At 36.7% G+C, this 20,265-nt stretch overlaps 1 protein-coding gene across 1 annotated transcript in view; it reads right to left on the bottom strand.

Moving 5' to 3' along the window:
• Window positions 1-463: 463 nt before the first annotated feature.
• The window catches only part of LOC105618061 (irregular chiasm C-roughest protein-like), a 128,325-nt gene continuing 108,523 nt past the window's right edge, over window positions 464-20,265 (bottom strand). The window contains exons 4-13 of the mRNA XM_012199599.1: window positions 19,926-20,126; window positions 18,134-18,243; window positions 14,496-14,647; window positions 13,706-14,016; window positions 12,473-12,713; window positions 5,570-5,725; window positions 4,957-5,207; window positions 4,227-4,459; window positions 2,086-2,215; window positions 464-562 (exon numbers count right to left, since the gene is read on the bottom strand). Coding sequence (XP_012054989.1) covers window positions 464-562; window positions 2,086-2,215; window positions 4,227-4,459; window positions 4,957-5,207; window positions 5,570-5,725; window positions 12,473-12,713; window positions 13,706-14,016; window positions 14,496-14,647; window positions 18,134-18,243; window positions 19,926-20,126 — 1,884 coding nt within the window. The remainder of the gene's footprint in view (window positions 563-2,085; window positions 2,216-4,226; window positions 4,460-4,956; window positions 5,208-5,569; window positions 5,726-12,472; window positions 12,714-13,705; window positions 14,017-14,495; window positions 14,648-18,133; window positions 18,244-19,925; window positions 20,127-20,265) is intronic.

Here is a 20,265-nt window from a genome sequence, read left to right as displayed (position 1 = left end):
GATGATGCCAGATTCTCTCGTTGATTCGCTTACCGATCTCGTACTGTACGTCTGAATGACGTTGCCGCACGAGTTGTTGATGATCTCTGCTGGCCCTTTGCAACTGCCGAAGCATCAGTTCTATATGTTTGAGCGCCTCGCCATTCTCAACCATTCGTTGTGCTCGGTCCGTGGCCCCGCCGTGACCTCTGCTGCCCCAACTGCCCTGCGACCTTCGTTCTACAAGTCGCTCGTATTCCGCTCTATAACGTTCCGTGTCGTGAGCGTGACGGGTCTGGTTGTAACGACATTGACTCTGTTCCGATGCATCAACGAGACGTCGTGCGTGGCGCGTCGTCGATTTCAACGTCGCCGGGCGCGGACCGAGCAAGTAGCGGGACGTCTCGAGGGCACGGCCGAGTTCGAAGGTGGTTTCAGTTAGGCCCGAGTATCGACGGTTCTAATTCGGATAGATCCCCTGGCCTCATACGTGCGTCGCTAACGTGCCCACTGCGGATGTGCGTTTCACCGTCGCCATGGCCCCGTTTGGACCGCCGGTGATATAATGCGCTGACAATGGAGCCTGCAAAACAAAAAGGAACACGGTATCCTCACGTTATCGCATTTAATCTCGGCTGTTAAATCCTACAGATACTACTTTGCTTCTAATCGTGATATGTTTTCTCCGTTACATTTAAAAAGATACACAGTTTCTTTAAATATTTAATCTTAAATCTCCCTTGCACCGAGAACGATGTTTGTTAAGTTAAGATATGTATTTATATAGATTTAAATTAAAATATGTATTTACATAAAGATATGTGTCCCCATATAGAACAAGCTTTGTTGAATTTAATCGCTTGACATGTTCATTGAATAAAGAAGAGATTAATCACAGATTCTATGAATTCTGATTTTCTACAAACATTATATTAATTGTAGGCGAGAATTACATATAAATAATATAGAAATTTTTTTTTTTGGAAAATCTCATTATTTTGTACAGCTATAAAGGTTGAAGGACTATTCATATATTTTTATGATACGCGACATACATATTTAATTACACGAACTCCATAGAAACATAAAACAAATATTCTAGCTAATGTGTGTGTGTTTCCATCTATATCCATTAAACTATAAAGCCTCAAATAGTGCAAAGATTGAATTATACAGTATGAAAACATCCAGCGAGTAATATGTGAGCGGAAAAGTGGTAAAAGCCATATTTTTTCTCATTTCGGGAAATAAAAGGATTTGTGAAACTGTGTAATACGAATTTCAGCCACGTTATTATACATTTTCTACAATTCTAAAGGAAAAAAATTGAAAATTTTACGTTTTCGCCATAGCAACTGAGCATTACATTTTTTCAAACGTGTGACATTATTACTGGCTTACACTATTATTTCACTCAATTGCCCGTATGCTATGTTGTAGTCAATTTTTTTACTCCATTCGTTTTTTTCATTCCCGAAATATATATATATATATATTAATTAGCACGCCTGGGTAAGTCGGAATGTAAGTCAAGTGTAATAAATCAATATTGCGAATTTTGTCAGCTGACAAAGAAAAAAATAAATTAAATTAAATATAAAAATAAAATAATTCCAAACGACAAGAAATAAATCAATTTAATTCTATCGCAATCCATGCGCATCTGTGTAATTACCGAAATCCATATATTTATATGCATCCTTTAATACCGAGCTTACATTCTCTAAAATTAAATCCAGACCGAATAAAAGCTAACCCGAAATCGTATCTTGAAATACAACTTACCTGATTATTAGATTTTCAATTTCTTCTTTTTTTTTTCGAGTGAAGCTCTTTTTGCGCATCGCGTCTTACGCGAAGGTATGCGATGCAGAGAGCAGGCAAAAACAATTTACCAGAAATTTACGTGCGTCGGGGAATTGGAATGGGGCCGTACGGGAAAGGATTAACGTTGCAAAATGAAAGTAGCGCGCGCGCAGTTGCAATGGCTTTGCAATATTGACAGTTTGCTCCCGATCTACCCCAAGTTGCATGAAGCGCCGCGGCACTCCGGTGTCGGTGTAACTACGTTTAGGAATTTGACATACATTTCACTATTGTACCAACCTGAGGGCCAGCGCCGTTCAAGGTATTCAAGCTATTCATTCTCATTGCCTGCGTGTACGGCGGTGGTGCCGGCGTGACTCCCGGCACGGCAGTGTGCGGCGCGTGTCGGAGCTGTTCAGCCGCTGACATTCTGTATTCGTTTGCAAGAAAGAAATATAGCGTTAGTGACGGGAAATCGGGCTTTTTCCCGGCGTTGGAATTTAAATCGTGAAAAGAGAAGAGAGCGAGAAACAAGTATGCAAACAGTAACTGAATCTGACTCCCAGCAAATTCGTCGCGGTTTCGTTTCTTGCCAGGCGTCACGAGTACATCAACGTTTTCGCTATATAAGCACCCAATGCATCGTCAAATGTATTCTCACTTACACTCTGAAACTTTTAAAAGGAATCTCATTTTGTAGAGTAAATTCTCACTCTTAAAAATTGAAAATTCAGTCTCTCTTTTTTGACTCAATTTTTTTATTCTTTAAAGTGAGATTTCTTTAAAAAATTTAGAGAATATTCATTGTATATTCATCGTATCACTTGATTAATGATTAATAATTGGCATTTGACACTTAACAAAATTAAGTAATAAGCAAAGTTTGTTTGCAAGAAGATATCTTAAATTCTAACTGTTGCGTTCAATAATATTTATTTCATCTCGCTACAAATAAAATTCATAATTATGGACAGGAGGAGGCAGGAGGGGCAGGAGAAGTCATGCCTCTTCCCTAAATCTTAAACAGATGTAAAGATAATTGCAAAAATAACTAAAATTAAACTTCAAGGAAGTATATCTCAAAGTTCCGTCAGTCATGTTTATCATTGCAAAGCGATTCTTTGAAATACTTTTCCCTGTTTCGAAAAGGGATGATTTTAGGAGACTTCCACGTGTTGACAGTTCTTTGTCGGCTTTTATTCTACAGCGTTATAACCGCGAATTGAAACCGTAACGAATTCATTTCTATTTGTCGAACCGAGGAAGTCGTCTCGTCTCGTTTCGGCTTGTACTTCAGTCCGATTCGGAAGGAGTCTTGGATTTTGGGTCTGAAACAAAACACGTGAGGTTGTTGCTGTTGTGCATCTTTGGCGGAGGAAGGTAAACAATAGTAAGGAAAGGCACGTATGAGCTAGATGCGGGTGGCGAAGCGTGGACTTGGTATATAGACACAATAGTGAGATACTTTGATCTTTCTTCGAGGTCATCTTCTGTGGGAAGAGCATAAAATTTTAAAAAAAGGACCGCTGAACGCGACGCAAAACAAGAATTTTAAAAGTTCCCCGAGAAAAACAGAATGCAATATGCAGTCGCAAACGAAATTACGCGAAAGCTTGAATATAATTTACGTTCTTTTTTTTCTGAGGAATTCTCCATCGCATCTTGGTTGATTTTTTAATCATCGTATTTCCGTTTTTTAAGGTAGAGCAAGCATTTCCCGAAGCTCGTGCGAGGCACAGCCGTGCCTCGCTCTCATATCTAATTTAGCCGTTCGCGACGAACGCATTCCTGGCACGTACGACATGAGATTCCCGCATACGAGGATGACAAGCGTCGCGCGACGTATACGTAAACGTGATGCCACCTAAGGTATCCGCAGCCGATCAATGACACGAGCCAATTATAATTAGTCCGAGGCATCCGCGCGAGCTCCGAGGCTATGTTGACACTCTCAGAAATTTTGGAACTTTGATCGAGCGTGAATGAAGGTTATTTCCTTGGCTTACATGAAAGGAATTATATTACAGTAAAGATACACTGAGACTATCGCTCTTCTTGTATTATATATTGTCTCACATTTAAGAAACAATAATTTTTTAAAAAACTTTGGAAGAGTTTTTAATATCGATTAATAAAGTAATAAATTTTTGTTTTCTTTCTGGCCTGTATTTGCACTGAAAAAAATTTACTAAATTTTAATATAAATATTTGTTTAAATATAGTACTAATGAAATATTTACTTACAGTATATAAATATTTATTTAACAAAAAGCTGTATTTAAATTAAATTAATAGTTCTTGTATCAAAGAAGTATACATTTGGTAAATAAATTTGGTAAATAAATTTGGTAAATATTTAGTTAGTAGTATAAAACAAATACTTATTAAAATTTAATAAACTCTTTTTCAGTGTGAACAAGCGACAGAGAGATCTGTTTTACCTGAGATAGGGATTGCCATATGTCGCGGAAAATCGCGGATCGATCGGTGTTGTTTGTGGAGTCGAGCTACCCAGATTGGCCGAGCTAAGTCCGATTTTTTTCGATGATAAGATACCACTCGTGGATATCCTGCTCAAGGACTCTCGCGAAGCGCCCATGCTCTGTGTCGTTGGTGGCATATAATCGCGAGTGTAGTCAACGTATGGCACATAACCGTTGTTGTTACTGCCATCCTACAGAAACAGATGCCACGTCTCACTTTTTAATATTGAATAAATAAGACATAAATAAAGATTCATGTAGCACACTTTATTTGAATGATATTTCGGGAATATATTCTTAGGACGTCTCTTGGAAATCTATGCTGCACAGAAAGAATGGTTTTTTACTGAAGTAACCAAAAATTTAGCTAGATACAGATCTGAAAATAATTTTATTAGACCATCAAAATAATTATGTAGAATTTACATTTAAACATTTAAGTCTTACATAATTATTTTAATGATTCAAAGAAATTATTTTCAGATCTTTATCTAACTAAATTTTTTAATACTTTAACAAAACTGTTACTTCTGTGTGTAAGAGAGAAATATCTCTATAAATATTTTTCTAAAAATTTCTTTTCAAAATCTGTCCTTAAATAGTTGGATCTTTTTCTTCAAGTTTATTTAGGAGGTCTCACAATCGTTCGTTAAAGTATCTTGAGAGCAAGTATATTAAATCGACTTACGTTGTTCTTCGGCGGGAAGGAAGGCTCAGTATAATCAGCGCTATAACGATAACCGGATAATGGATTCGGCACTGGTCCAGCAAGCGCCAAAGCGTTTACTCCTCTGGTACTTCCTTCGCCTTCACTGTCAAGGGCTGTGACACTTTCCGCGTTGCTAACACTGGATCCCGCTCTGATGTCCGCTTTGACATCCGAGAGATTGCTGCTCCTATCGCTTTCTCTGTATCGATCGGCATTAGAATCCGTTTCCTCTATATGAATCAGGGAAAGAGGCAACGAGGTTGAACAAATGTCTTGAATTGGTATAACATTCGTTATTTTAACCCCTTCAGAATCAGAGTAAGTTGTAATATAATCATCAATTTGAAGACATTATCCGTTGAAATTATTTAATTCTATCAACACAGTCAAAATTTTTTGAAAAAAATCAATTGTTTATTACTTATTAAAATACATTTGAATATTAAAGATTTTTTTTAACTTGGTTTCGTTAAAATCAGGTCTAAAGAGATTAACCACCCAATTTTTTTTGTAACATTCTGTCGATACAATTTTGTATGTATCTATATATATTAATGTATTATCTATATATATTAATGTCACAATTACTTACGCAAATCAGTCTCTTGATTCTGTGCCGTACGCGGTCGTGGCTGCTTAATACGATCGCGACATTGTAGAATGAGTATGACTATTATGCCAATTAGGATCACGCAGACAACCAGCCCGGCGATGATCAAGATCAGTTGCCAATCGACTGGAATCAACGCTAAGCGTCATGTCTGGTTAAAATCTCGTTTACCATATGAAGAAGAGCGAGGCGCGTTAATTAATATACGCATCGCCGCTTGAAAAGTGGCACAAGTCAATAACATCGAATTCCAGACCTTTCACTTGAATAACAGTAATATATAAATCTTCAGCGTGTATCTTTTTTGTCATACTTTTACAGATTAAGCATAAGCTTCTATTTACCGCTGTAATAAATTCGATAGTCATGTTTATCAACTGTGCCACTTTTTACGGAAGTTTTTTCACTCCTATATTTCCCTTTCTTAGAATTAAGTCGCGGAATGTAATAGCAATTACATAGTGACTCGAAAAGAGATTATAACATTTGATATACATTAATAGTGAGTCATTTGTCGAAGGTAATTATTTGATCGTGAGTAGCGGTTAAAGTAGTTTGCAAATCATTAACTGAAGAGCTAGTCGCGCAAATGAGCTGATCTAGAATCTCTCTGATCTTTTAGAAGCATTGAATGGTGATGAAGCTTTCCGTCATGGACGTATTACGCTTACAAATTGTGATTTTCCGGAACATCGTAAAAGTCTCGGTACAAAAGAATTGAAATTATTATATAAAAAGATAGCTCGTTGGCTTTTGCTCAAAAAGCTTACAGTTATGGGAGAGCTATATTTCTATCTGAAACAATGTCAATTCCGAAAAGTAGAAGTACACATCATTTTCTTGAGTAAACAGTGGTTAAAAATGTTTTGAATAAACACGTGATATACGTTCAACCAGACATTTAGATAGGTATCTTATTTCCTTGTTTTTATTTAAATGTACGCAAAATATCTACGTATATCATCGGTGTTATCTCGGTGAATACGTGTGGTAAGAGACTCTGGTAATATTTCAACTCCCTAATCGTTCTTAAACTACTTTACACAGTTTCGATCTTCTTGGAAAAAGCGAACCGATTTATAACACACTGTCTATGTCCATTAGACCTACATCTGTTTCCATGAATTTGATATATAATCAAAGAGAAAAATTTACGTAGTTTCCATTATAACAACAATGAAACGCTTATAACGTTAGAATAATAAAACTATATAAATTTTTAATATGTCGTAATTACCGTAATAGATTATCATAATAGATCTATATTATGCTTATGATATCAAAACGATAAAACTATATAACTTTTTAATAAATTTTTTATATAATCTATATTATCATAAAAAATTTAGATTATATAGGTTATTAAAAATATTTATAGTCGACTCTTTCTCAACGAAAATATCGAAATTATTAAAATAAAAGATATTTTGTTCTCTCACGCGAGAAAGCTTTTGAGAGAAACTTTTCTTTCACATTTAGAAAGTACGAATGGCTACTATAAAACAAACGTGTATACCCTATGTACACATATGAGCATATAATATATTCGCGTCGAGTTACAATTAGCTCATATTGTTTGCTTCTCATGAGCAAACATGGCTTCTCATAATCGTTAATATCGCAATTGTAAAATTAGAACTTTCTCTTTGTAACAACGCCTTTAATATATCCTTCTTTTGTTTTAATGATTATTCAGTGAGAGACAATACGGGCGTGAATTATACATTCGTCCTTCAAGTATATATATATGTTTAAAATTACAACGACACGGTACTCTTTCATTACGAGATGACCTTATAACGAAATGTAGCATTTCGATCAACGCCATTATTTCTGTCCTAAAAATACACTCATTATTGCTATCGCGATTAGAGAAGAAAATAATTCCCGCTAAACACAAACAAACTAACAATATTGTTATAAATAATATTATAATTTCCCACTCAACATTTTACATATAATATAACACATGTTATCCATAACAGTCATATTATTGAGTAGGGAATTATAACATTGATATAATGTTATTATTAGTTTATGTTTAGCGGATTTGATCTTAATGGGATCTTAATGGGATAATCTCATTTTTATTGATTTATATTTTGATATTTTAATTGAATATTATAAGCTCGATATTTGATTGAATATTATAAGCTTGCGATTTGATATTTTAATTTAATTTTATTTGAAGCATTTTAACCCCGTCGATAACATGAATTTTATTTCCTTCCGTCAGCAGAAGTCTTCAAAAAATTCGATAATAAATATTCCTTGTTAAAGTTTTGACACATATCAGAATTCTTTTAGATTTTTATATAATTTCTAATAATTACAAATTTACTATATTTTTCGAAAATTTCTATTTAGAGTAAATTTTTTATTATTCCAAATTATATAAAAATCTAAAAAAATTCTGATATATATGTCAAAGCTTTAACAAGGAACTTTTATTATCAGATTGTATTTTATTTATTTTACAGATTTAAATTTATCTATCAAGAAATTTATCTACTAAAATTCACAATCAAAACGTTCACAATCAAATTGATCGTGTCCTTAAAGATCACAGCTGCTGGTGAAGAGTTAAAAAAGTATTAATATCATAGTCTTTTTGTGAAACGACGAATAGTCTACTTTTGCCTTTTTCTAAAAAGACCTGCTAGTCGACGATTAATATGTGTAAGATAAAAATTTATAAAAATTATATAATTTATAATTTTCACTTTGCAAGCTATTCATAAGCTTTCAGGAAAGTCAGGATAAAGGACATGTTAAAAATACGCCAATAATAGTTAAGTGCTTTTTGTCTAAGTGTCTTTGCTCTCTGATGAATGCGCTTTAAAATGGAAAATACAACGCGTTGTGCCCAGGTAAAGGGCAGTTTTACGCGTCCCCGTCGGCAGTGTTAATATCCTTTCGGCATTTTAGCAAAACATCGCGACGCATGAAATTAGCCGCGATGACGTGTCGAATTTTGCTAATCACCAGTCGGTAGACCGGTACGCGCGCCTCCCGAATGCATGTCGAATTACAATCGCCGGCGTTTTGCGAGCCTCTCGTCTTTTTACCCATCCCCAAGTGAAGGTAAATTCAGCGTAGAAACGAGTATCAGGAATATCGAGCCGAGCGATATAAAAATCATCTATTATTCGGCCCATGTAATTGCGATTAACATGTCTTGCGATCGGCGCCCGTCACTTTCCGCTCGATCGGTTAGAAAATCTTATACGAAGTTAGCCGCGGTCACGTGATCAAATTTCCCTAATCACCTGCGGCAGTACGTGTCGCGCGCTTCTCGGTGCATGTCGGATCACAATCGTCGCGTATCTTCGCGTCTTTTTACTCCAATCCCATTAAATCCTACATACATACAAACGAGGGGATACTGAATTCGACACGGGTGATTGTCACGATGTATTAACTGGCTTGCATGATCGCGATTAATCAGATTAATGTTTCTCGAGCCTCGACGTTGACGGCCGTCTCATCGGAAAATTTTCCGGAGCGCGCGCGAAGTTAGCCGCAGGTCACGTTACCAAACTTTTTTAACCGCCTAGTACGGCATTACGTGTCACACGCTTCTCAGTGAAGCATGTCGGATCGCAATCGTCGCGTATCTTCGCGTCTTTTTACTCGTCTTGGATAAACCCTGTGTATAAACAAGTATCTAGAATATTGAATTCAAAACGGATGATTGTCACGATGTGTTAATCGATGTGTGTTAATCGATGTGTTAAACTGTTAACTAGCTCATACGATCGCGATTAATGTAAACGCTCTCTCGAGCCTCGAAATCGGCGGAAAATTTTCCAAAGCGCGCGAAGTTAGCCGCGAGTCGTGTTACCAAATTTTTTTTACCGCCTAGTAACGGCATTATGTGTTGCGCGTTCTTCGGGACATGGTGGATCACAATCGCTGTGGTTTTTCATGCCTTTTTACCGGATAAGCTGCAATAAATTCTGCGTACAGCGAGCGTCGGCGATACTGAATCTACTGACGAGCAATCGTGTTAATTGACCAGTGCGATCGTGATTAACACGCCACTCGGGACTCGAAATCGGCGATCCGTCTGGAATTTTTACGGAACGTGTGAAGTTATCCGCGGTCACGTAACTGAATTTTACTCAACTGCCGGTCAGTACGTGTTGCGACGCGGGCAGGGTTCGTCGACAAAAATCCATCCGTTTCCCATATTTCGTTCATCCGCGTCGCAAGTGTTATTCAGCATCCCGGAACATCGAAAAGCATCGAAGGAGAGAAATCTCCATCGTGGATCAACGGAGACGGATGATCCTGTGCTCGTCTAGAATATTCGGATAACGGCCGACCTTCGTGTCCGCCATTTGCTCGCGTCGCGCGTCTTCCCGGAATCGGTGATGTTGTCACTTCTCGGAATTTTGTGTCGTGCGAAAACATTAGATCGAAAACAACAGAAAATCGGGAACGAGTCCGGAAGCGCCGTCTCATTATATCAGGTGATAAATCAGTCATATATCGTTAGTAATTTAATTTAGCGATCGATAATGGGAGAATATATGAATATATTATTATATCCGCGAGTGTAATTTCGGAATACATCGAAGGATCGTCAGTTTCTATCGAGAGAAGCCAGTAATTGTGAGTATATAAAAGATGAGGAGATTGTGTATCTTGCAATGAGATGAAAATTTATAAAAGCGAGCATTAATGAACATTAAAAATGAAATTTATTAAATATTGACCAATGAAATTGTCTAAATATTGACACACACATACCAATAAAATTTACTAAATATTCACCAATGTAACTTTCACCTCATTTTAAGATACAACTCTTTCCTGTTTTTCATTCCTGCACTAGAATTTTTTTGTCGCTTCATCAGATATTAAATATATCTATTTCACTTTTCTAAAAATGTTCAGCTATAGAAAATAGACGATAGAATTTAAATTTAATTCAGATGACGCAAGCACACATAAATTTTTTTATTTGGAAATTAGATCGTGGTATTCATATGTATTTTGAATTTTGATTTGAAACCGAAGTAATATCCAAAATGCTCTATTTTTTTAAATCAACAGAAATAGCTCGATTTTTTGATTTTTTAACTTGCCATATTAACTTTATAAACTTGCATATTACCATTGACTTACTTTCTCTCTTTTACCTCAGCTTGCATATTAAAAACCAGGCCATAAATGGCTCGAAAAATACTGGAAAATCGAGTTATTTTTCATCGATAAAAAAATGTGACGTAATGGACCATTTGGACAGCGATTAGAATTCAATGAAATACATACAAGAATAGATGACCTAATCTCTGGATCAAACACCAAATTTTGTTTTGTGTGCTTGTATAACAGATACATTTAGCGCGTTTGGTCATGCATTGACTAAAAATAAAATTACTTTAAAAGAAGAATATTAATGTATATAATAAAATTTCTTCAGTTTTAAATAAATAAAATTAAAAAAAAAATTTTTTCAAACAGAATTGTGTGAGGATACAAAAAGAAAAATTTAAGTTTTTAATTAATTTAATTTCAGATTTCAAAAAATAGTTTTCTAATTTTAGGAAAAATTAATTAAGCATTAGAAAAGCATCAATCAAAGCTGAGATTGTCACTGTGATCGTGAGTATATGAAGATTTAAATTTAATTCAAATAATAGATACGTTTAGTGTATTTGGTGATATACTTAAACTAAAAATAAAATTACTTCAGAGAAAAAACACAGATGTATATAAATAATTTTAGTTATAAATTAAAAAAGATTTTACTAAATAGAATATGTAGATTAAAATAAAGAGAGTAGCAAAATTTAATTTCTTAGTTAATTTTAGATTAAAAGAATTAAATATTTTTTAATTTTAGGAACAATATCGATGTTTTAATTAATCTCGGATTGAAATGTATCGAAAAATACATCAAGAAATCATCGCCAGTTTTCAAGTATTCAAAGAAGATCGAGATCGTTGCTAACGTGAGTATATAAAACTTAAATTTAACACAGAAAATATTATTAATACATTTTGCACATTTGACGAAATATTAATACTAAAAATAAAAATGTTTTAAAGGAAGCATTCGATGTATATACATTATTTTTAGTTAAAAAAGGGATCTTATTAAGTAAATTGTAAAGATGCAAGGAAGCAAAATTTAATTTTTTAATTAATTTTACATTAAAAAGATTAAAGATTCTATTTTAAGTAAAATTGGAATTAAAATTTTATGCGATTGCGTAAAAGATTTTATTCTGGAAAATATGATTACTAAGACCCAGTTGCACCAACGTTACTTTGATTTTAAGCGAAACTTAAAACTCTCTCTATCTCGTTTTAAAACCGAAAAAAGACAGGGACAAAAAAGAGAGTTTTAAGCCTCGCTTAAAATTAAAGTAACGTTGATGCAACCAAGCCTAAGTGATTTACTCAATATTGATATTTCCAGATTGTAAAAAAAGATGCGATGTTTATTTCATAAATACTGAATAAAATATTGAATTTAATTAGCTTTTTAAATAATATTGATTATAGTATCATATAAAATTACATAACAAATATTTAAATATTTAGCAAAAAAAGAGAAAAAGAGAAAAATTCACTTTGTGATCATCGGTAAATTATTTAATTGTTTAATTTAAAGCTTTCAAAAAAATATTGAATTATAGTATCAAAATTACAAAATTATATATATCGATATTTAGCAAAAATAAAATTAAAACTTTATGGGGAAAAAGGAAGGAAAAATCACTTTATCTATTCTTGGCAATCCTTCGCTAAATGAATCTATTATCCAATAATATGTACATTCGAATTCGCAAGATCTTCGAAAGCTTATCTAGAGATGAGATGCGATCAGCCGATAGTAAGAGAGTAATCTATCAGATATCAAACACTTACTGTGTGCTGTCAGTTTGATGATGACAGAATCCGTGCCGAAGCTGTTCGTAACCGTGCAGTTGTAATCCCCAAAGTACGTCGATATGGGATCCAGTAGGGTGACAGTGCTGACTATCCTCTCGGCCGCGTATTCCTCTTGCACGTAGAACGGCGTATTGTTCGACGTGAAATTGAGCTCGCGACCGGCGAAGCTCCACACCACCGATTCCGCTTTTGGCACGGATATCGCGGTGCACTTAACCTGGGAAGCAAATCGGGGAAAAACGCCGGTGAAATAAAAAAATTGCGGTTAAGCGTGAGTCCCATTCCACCCCTCATCGGCGACCCCGGTCTTTCACCCTCGTCAACCGGGGTGACCCGCGCTCTTCGGTCTTCTCTAAAAGTGTTTCAAGCATCGGCAGAGAGAAAAATGTGGGAATGGCATCGCGCGATCATCGTGAACTCCTGTGTCAGCGTGAGGATACGTATAGAATGCTGGCGAAACGCTTGGATGAGCTTTGAGTGCCAGTTCATTCTCAGTTGAAATACGAGACAAAAATTCGTATCGACATATGTCCGCAAATGTCTACACCTTTTTCAATGAAGATTGAAATTGATATAATTTTAAGTGAATATAATTTTAGATAAATGTTTATCTTATTGTGTTTATTATTACATTCGGTTATGTACATATTGCTTAATCATAACTTTCCAGGTAGAACACCAAGTCATGATGACGTCAAAATGATCTCAAAATGATTATTAAAAGTCACTTTTATCAGTCACGATCCATATTGACATCATTTTGATGTTATCGTAACCTGTTGTTCTACTTGAGCTTTCGTATCAATAAAATGCTTATAAAAATTGCATTTCAGGTCAGACGTTAATACGGACTTTTCTCCTCGTTTTGATGTGAAAATGTTTATTGACTTGGAACATCCCGTACGTTGATCGCCTTAGCAGACTCTCAAGCGTATTTTCACGCCGCAGATGAAGCTAAATTATCCAGAGTAAATTATACTGAGTGCTTCCTGATAACTGCCATCCCCAGCTTAAAAGATCTTTCCGGTAGGAGGGATGCTTCCATGTAATAATAATTCATAATACACACGCGCGGGATGTCCGGCACGACGGCACTCAAGAAAATTACGTGTTGGGCCCTATGTACCTTTGCGAATGATAGTCGCTCTGAGCATGATACTTAACCGATAGCGGATCAAAGAACATTGTTCCATCAATGTATGTGTGTACCTTGACCACTCCTTCGTCAGGCACATATTGGATCCTTTGCGACACTATGCTGGGCGGCGCGCGAATGTAGATGTTGGCATGGCCAGTTAATTCTGGAAAGCCGCGCACACGGGCCTTGCAGTAGTAACGGCCGGCAGTGTCAGAGCTCACAACGACGCTTATGTTCGGACTGTTGGCGACCATTCGGTCCGAATCCTCGTGGTACCACTCGATCTCGGGCATTGGATTCCCGTCTACGTCGCACTGCAGGATCTCCGTGGCGCCGTAATGTGTTTCCACAGAGAGCGGCGGGTGCCGAAACTGCGGGCCGTCTGAGAAAATTCAATTTTAACCCCCCCTCCAGGTCAGCTTTCGCACGAAATGAACTCGTGGGGTGAGAGGGGGAAAAAATGTTACTTCCTTATTGCCGTGCGTCTATTCCGGCGTGGCTTATTTCGAGAGCGCGTTTCCGCGTCGTGACTCTATATTTTATATCGTTACCGCGATTACTCCTTTAACACGCCTGTAAGGTACCGGCTTTACGGTAAAACGAAATTCTCTCTAACGTGTCGAGCAGCGCGCGTACGAAACGCGCAACGCGTCTATTTTATATCTTTGCGCGATGGTATTTTCAGATCACTGCTTTGAAACTATCATTTTTTTTTCCACACAAAATGAACGTTGGAATCTTTGCGTGATCGCGGAATTTAAGCATCGAAGAAAAAGTCCATGTTAAAACACGTGATAGTTTCTAAGAAACTATTGACCTCCACTGTTATTTTTTCTACGGGAATGTTTTCTTTTTACTTACATCTTATATCCAGGGTTTGGCTCTCCTCACTTTTACCGACTTCATTCGAAACCTCGCACTTTACGGTCGCGTCGTGCAGCTCACGGGTAGCATTGTGAATAATCATCTCCGTGGTGTAGTCTCCGATCACCTTTTTCTTGTTGATAAACCATCTGGAAAAGAAAAGCGAAATAAACGTCATTTAAAGAGGACGGTCTAAAATAGCATCTCTTCTCTTTATCCTCTATAATTATTTGACCATTGATGGGTGTAATAAGCCGACGTTGTAGATCAAAAACTCACGGATTATCAGGCGTTTTTCACATATACACTCACACACACAAACACACACAAATCACGTTTTCTTCTTCTATCGTTCTATAACTTTCTAGCGTCGCCATCTCCCGCTCCGGATCAATACGACTTTTTAATAACGCGATGCATTTAAACGATTACTTCTGCGACTCAATGCCATACCCGTTTTTTCGCTGATCTCGCGTAATATATACGAGATATCTCTAAATTATGCAAGATGTGCACGTATTTTTTAATTAAATTTGATTTTTTTTTTTTAACTGAATACTTTTCTCTTAACACTTGATAAACATTTCGTTAATTAGATCTCAAGCTAAAAGTCCTAGTTAATTAAAAATTAAATGAAAAATTATCTTAACATTTATTTGTCTCTCAAATTTAATTTCATTTTCGATCGTTTTTATAATTGAAAAATGATTAATTTCTCAATATTTACAATGTAGAGAGAAGTCGATTTTAAATTAATCAACGAGCACGGTAAATTTGGTTTGGTTGACATTTTACACGTACTTTATGACATTTCTTTATCGCGAGCTATTCTTGCCACTCGACTTTTGCCAACTGAAGCATCTTCACGAAGGATCTGAGCGATTTATCTTGAGCATCGTTTGGCTGCACAATCGAGGAAAAGAACCTCAACGTCGTCGTTTCGAATGGTAATAAACGGGAGAGGGCAGGCTGCGCTTTTCACAGCGACGAAACGGCCTTCGCGTACAATCAGGGAGAAGAAGAAAGAGTGAGTGAGAGAAGAACTGAATCGAACCGGAACGACGACTTACCAAGCTCGTGTGTCTCTAGACAAGAGAGACCCACCACCCTTCGCCACCCTCTACTAACTCCCTCCTTTCTCGCGCTCTTCACCTTTCGCATTGCAATCGATTTTATCGGAGCCGTCCGACAGACAATTTACCTCGCAAAGATGCCGGCAAAAGCGCTGTGCAACGTATATTCGCGCGAATACCGTGCTATAACGACTCGATAAACATTGAAATGTCTGTAGGTCATCTCGTATCTTCCGGCAAAGTTCAACTCTTTCGTGTACACGCATCTATAGTGTTTGCGGAAGACACGATCTAACTTTAGGAAGATATTTTACTTCGTAGCGAGATTGAAAGAAGTTTTATGATTCCAGCAATACCTTTCTATCTCGAGTTGTAATACGTTATATGTATTTGTCATCAGAAGGAGTTATTTCTCATTTCTAGCGAGAGAGAAAAATATTTCAAGAAACAAGCCTTTCTCGAAGAGTTTATACGTGCTCCGATTTAAAATTTATTTTCTAATTTTGTAATATTAATTGCTTTCTTCATAAATGTAATAATTTGGGTAGAGCAGCAAATTCAACTACACGATAATAAGAATGTATTTTTTTATATTATTCTATTTTCTATAACTCGAGAATTTATCAAAATGATTGTGATCACGGAAATGAAATAACGCAAATTTAATTAGTATCCGAAATTAATTAGTCCAACGAGTTAAGTTATCTCTTATCTGAGTTTCCTACATTTCCTTGAATATTATACGTCCTTTCTCTGCTGTAATGAGAGATCATTTAAAAACTGATACGATAGAAGATTTTGTTACTTTGTCATCTCGTTACTTAACGCGCGAGAACATGGCAAATCATGTCGCTAGTCTCGTCGCTTTCTCAGTTTTCACTTGCATTCAGATCTTTTTTTTACGAACAGTGGCGCGACGACGACCGTTGTGAAAGTTATAAAAAAGCTGCGGAAGCTATAAAAGCTGTTAAAGTGACTGGTAACTAACGTTCGTTATCGTCAATACAATGTGGTTCTCTCGCTACTCTTTACTCACTTCTCTGTCTACCCTACTGTCCGTGAAGTCCCATAAGCGGATCAAGTTTCTTTTTTTCCACGGAGCTTTAACGCACACACATCACCTACGCCTGGAGAAAGTCCGTCGTGACACGAAAAAAAGGAAAAGAAAACGATTTTGAGCTTTTGTATCCGTGTAAAAGCTTTCCGTTCAGTTTATGTACGGAAAAAGAACCACAATTTAAATCTCAGTCGCAAAAAATCGTTGTAAATCGAAATCCTTTTGTTTCTACCTTTGATTATATATGAAGTTAATTTAAACTCGCACAGCGAAACGCAGCAGCGATATAAAAGAGCATGGAGTACCGTATACGTACATTGCGCGTCAATACAATTCACGCTAAACGATCGAAAGCCTCGTCTAAAAAACATAAAAAAAAAGGACTTGATTTTACAAATTGTGGTAATGTTTTTTTTAAATATGCAATCTGCGCTTTCTCGGGGGGTGATATTTTCGTCGAGCCGATTTAATTTGAGCGACCATCCGATAATCTCGTAAATTAATACAACGCGTCATCCAGGGTGAACAGTTTTTTTCCCCCGGCGGGATGTTGCGTAACGAATAATTTAAAAGCAATCAAAGCGGGCCCGCTAGGCGAAACCCGCAAACGCGCTCCACGTTAACACGTGCGCGCGCAATACCGTCCTGAATTTGACATTGTCCTCTTTGTAGAGAGACGGATATCGATCATCCACCTTCTCTTTGTCGCTCGCAGCCAATGTACGAACAACGCGACTCACGTTTTGCTTACGCGCCCTCGCGTGCTCGCTGCGCCGATGGCGTCGCTCACCTGTAGCGACACGATATCGTGAGAAACTATCGATATTTCGGAAACTTTAAGCAGCTTAAGAGAACCGATCGCTTTAAGGAAGGGAAGCTGATATGAGTTGAATCGCCTATGTACGTCATATTTTATTTGTGCATGCAGAAAGGGAAGTTTCAGTTTCGATCGAAGCCACTTTCTGGCAAATATTTTCCCAGCAAACACCCGAAAGTTTGGAAAAATATTTCAGACAAGAATTAAAACGGAGCATTTGGTATTTTATCGACCGATCACGATGATTTTTAATGTATAGAAAAATTTAATCGTGCATTATTCGTCATCTTTTATATTGGTCTCCTCCTGTCATCAATATTTTACTTATTGTATGGTAATTATAGGTACATAGAGAATAACTGTTAAGCAACTATTTTGAACTCGTGTTCTATATTGACTTTATTGAACAACTCGGCGACCTGATTTAGAGTAAAGTTCGAATTACCGCGTAGAGAGAAATCTTATTCTTCTGTTTTTAATAAATAATTATTTTTTTGTTAATTTTATGTGTGCACTTTTTATCAGCTCCGTACATTTTAGAATAAAATACAGTTTTTATGATCTCTGAGAGCTGACATAACTACATTAATTGTTCTATAATATTTTAATGAAGAATCGGATATTTAAATCTCCTCTCTTCCAATATTAATGGAAATATCGTCGATATCTGTCAGTTTTTTATACTCACCTATATTCTACATCAGGTGGATTGGCCTCAGCGCAACACTTGAATCTAAGCTCGGAACCTTCGACGATGCGATCGATCTTTGAGAGGGACACCTTTGGTGCGTAACGTACCTGAAAACAAAATGCGTGAATCGCCTTTCTCCATTTTCTAAGCTTCTCATCATGTAGAAATCGAACTGTCGCGCTTTCGTACCGAGCTGTGCTACGTGCGTAGTCCGGAATAATAATGATCATATCCATTACTACACGTTTGAAATTTTCGAAGCGTTCGTTATATATTTCACAAGGGAAATAGGAGATATATTCCGTAGTATATTACTCACGCTCGATACACTTTCAGAATTGAATGAAATTTTATCTGTTCAAATTTTGTCTGAAACCTTTTAGGGCCGTATATTTATCATGTTATTTGAAACTCTATCCTTTTTAAGGCTATAATTTTTTTGCACAATTTAAAAATTAAAATAACGAGGCATTTGTTGCATTGTGTTGCATTTGTTTCCTCGATTCATATTTTCTTTGACTATCTGATTGTTTCGATCAAATAATATAAATTTTCTTCCATCGAAAATATTAATGATTAATACTTTTATGAGCATAAACTTGAAAAATCGCCGTTAGTAATACAGCTATTCTGCATTAAACTTGGAATACATTTAAATAGAATTTTAGTATTTAAAGATTTTTTTTATTTAAATATTAAATTTAATAGATATTAAAAGATTTATTTTTGATATTAATATTATATTGGGATTTATTCGATATAAAAACGTTATATAATCTAAAAGAAGAAGTTAATAACATAGATATTTTAGTAGAAATCCACTCTGAATCAAGAAGAAAAATTTATCATTATGTAATAAAGATAAAATATTCTCTCTATATATCAAAAATTAAATTTTTTTTCATTTTGTCGACACATGCGTGGATGATAAAAAAGAAATCACATCAAAGAAATAGGAGTTTGCTTGAACTCACTTGCGTAAGAATTGCTTCCAATTAGGACACGATATTAACGTCGAATTTATATATTAGGAGTCGTGAAAAGCGCGAGTAATATATCCGGCACCAGTGTAAAAGAGTTAAGTAATAACTCGTGAGAATTTTCTCTGCAGGTCGGGCAGTCGGTGTGTTCGCAATATCGCGTCATCTCCGTCCTCGTTCTCGTCGTCGTCGTCGTCGTCGTCGTCGTCGTCGTCGTCGTCGTCATCGTCGTCGTCGCCGTCACAAATTCGAATGTTCTGCCCGGGTAAAAATCTCTGCGAGTTCGCTTCGTTGCCCTTTTCCATGAAACTATTTGTTCCCTTTGCCACTTCGGATAATGGAGTCTACGTCTCTGAAGAAAAGAGGGCGGAAGTAGTACCCGGAGAACGCGCCAAAGTACTCGCGCGCGTTCGCAGCACGAAAGTTGCGCCAACGGATGGCGATTACCGCGCGCTAACCGCTTCTCAAGACACGACGTTAATTATTATACGTCGCCTCGTTACCCTTGTTACCCTCCTCTCTGTCCCGTCCCGGGCCCTGCTTTTGCGCGACTCGCGTTAATTTCTTCCTCCGGTCAGCGAGTAAAAAGAACGCGCGCGCATAAAAGGCCAGTGATTTTATTTCCCTTTAAACGAGATTTCTATCTTCCCCCGCTTCCCATTTTCTTTTATTTTTCTTCGATTTCTCGCCGTCTTGCTGACACAGTTTACAGACTTATTTCATGATATTATACCTTATGTATTTCCAACTGTTCAAGTTCTTATCGTGTAGTGCGCACTAAGAGTGAGGCCCAATTACTTTGTACGTACCTCGACGCGAAGTTTGGCGCTTTGCGGCGAACGATCCGCCATATTTTGACTTTGGCACGTGAAAGTCGTGTTGTCGTGATCCTTTCGCGGCATCACTCTCAGGACGGACTTTACAGTAATCAGCGGACCGTTATCGTACGCTTCCTTCGTGGTTTTGATGCCATGGCGTAGCACGTTGCCCAGTCCATCGATCCACGTGATCTGCAAGAAACGTTACAGTTAAAAATAGCATCGCTCGAGAGAACACCCGNGTCAGGGAATTGACCCGTGACCGGAATTCTATGCTTTTATTACCATAATGTTGCACGTGGGACTTAAAAACTAAGTTTATATATATATA

Source organism: Atta cephalotes, assembly GCF_000143395.1.
Source record: "Atta cephalotes unplaced genomic scaffold scaffold00015, whole genome shotgun sequence".
Classification (NCBI taxonomy): domain Eukaryota; kingdom Metazoa; phylum Arthropoda; class Insecta; order Hymenoptera; family Formicidae; genus Atta; species Atta cephalotes.
Note: the sequence above shows the minus strand (reverse complement) of the source record. Positions and strands in the feature narration are given on the sequence as shown.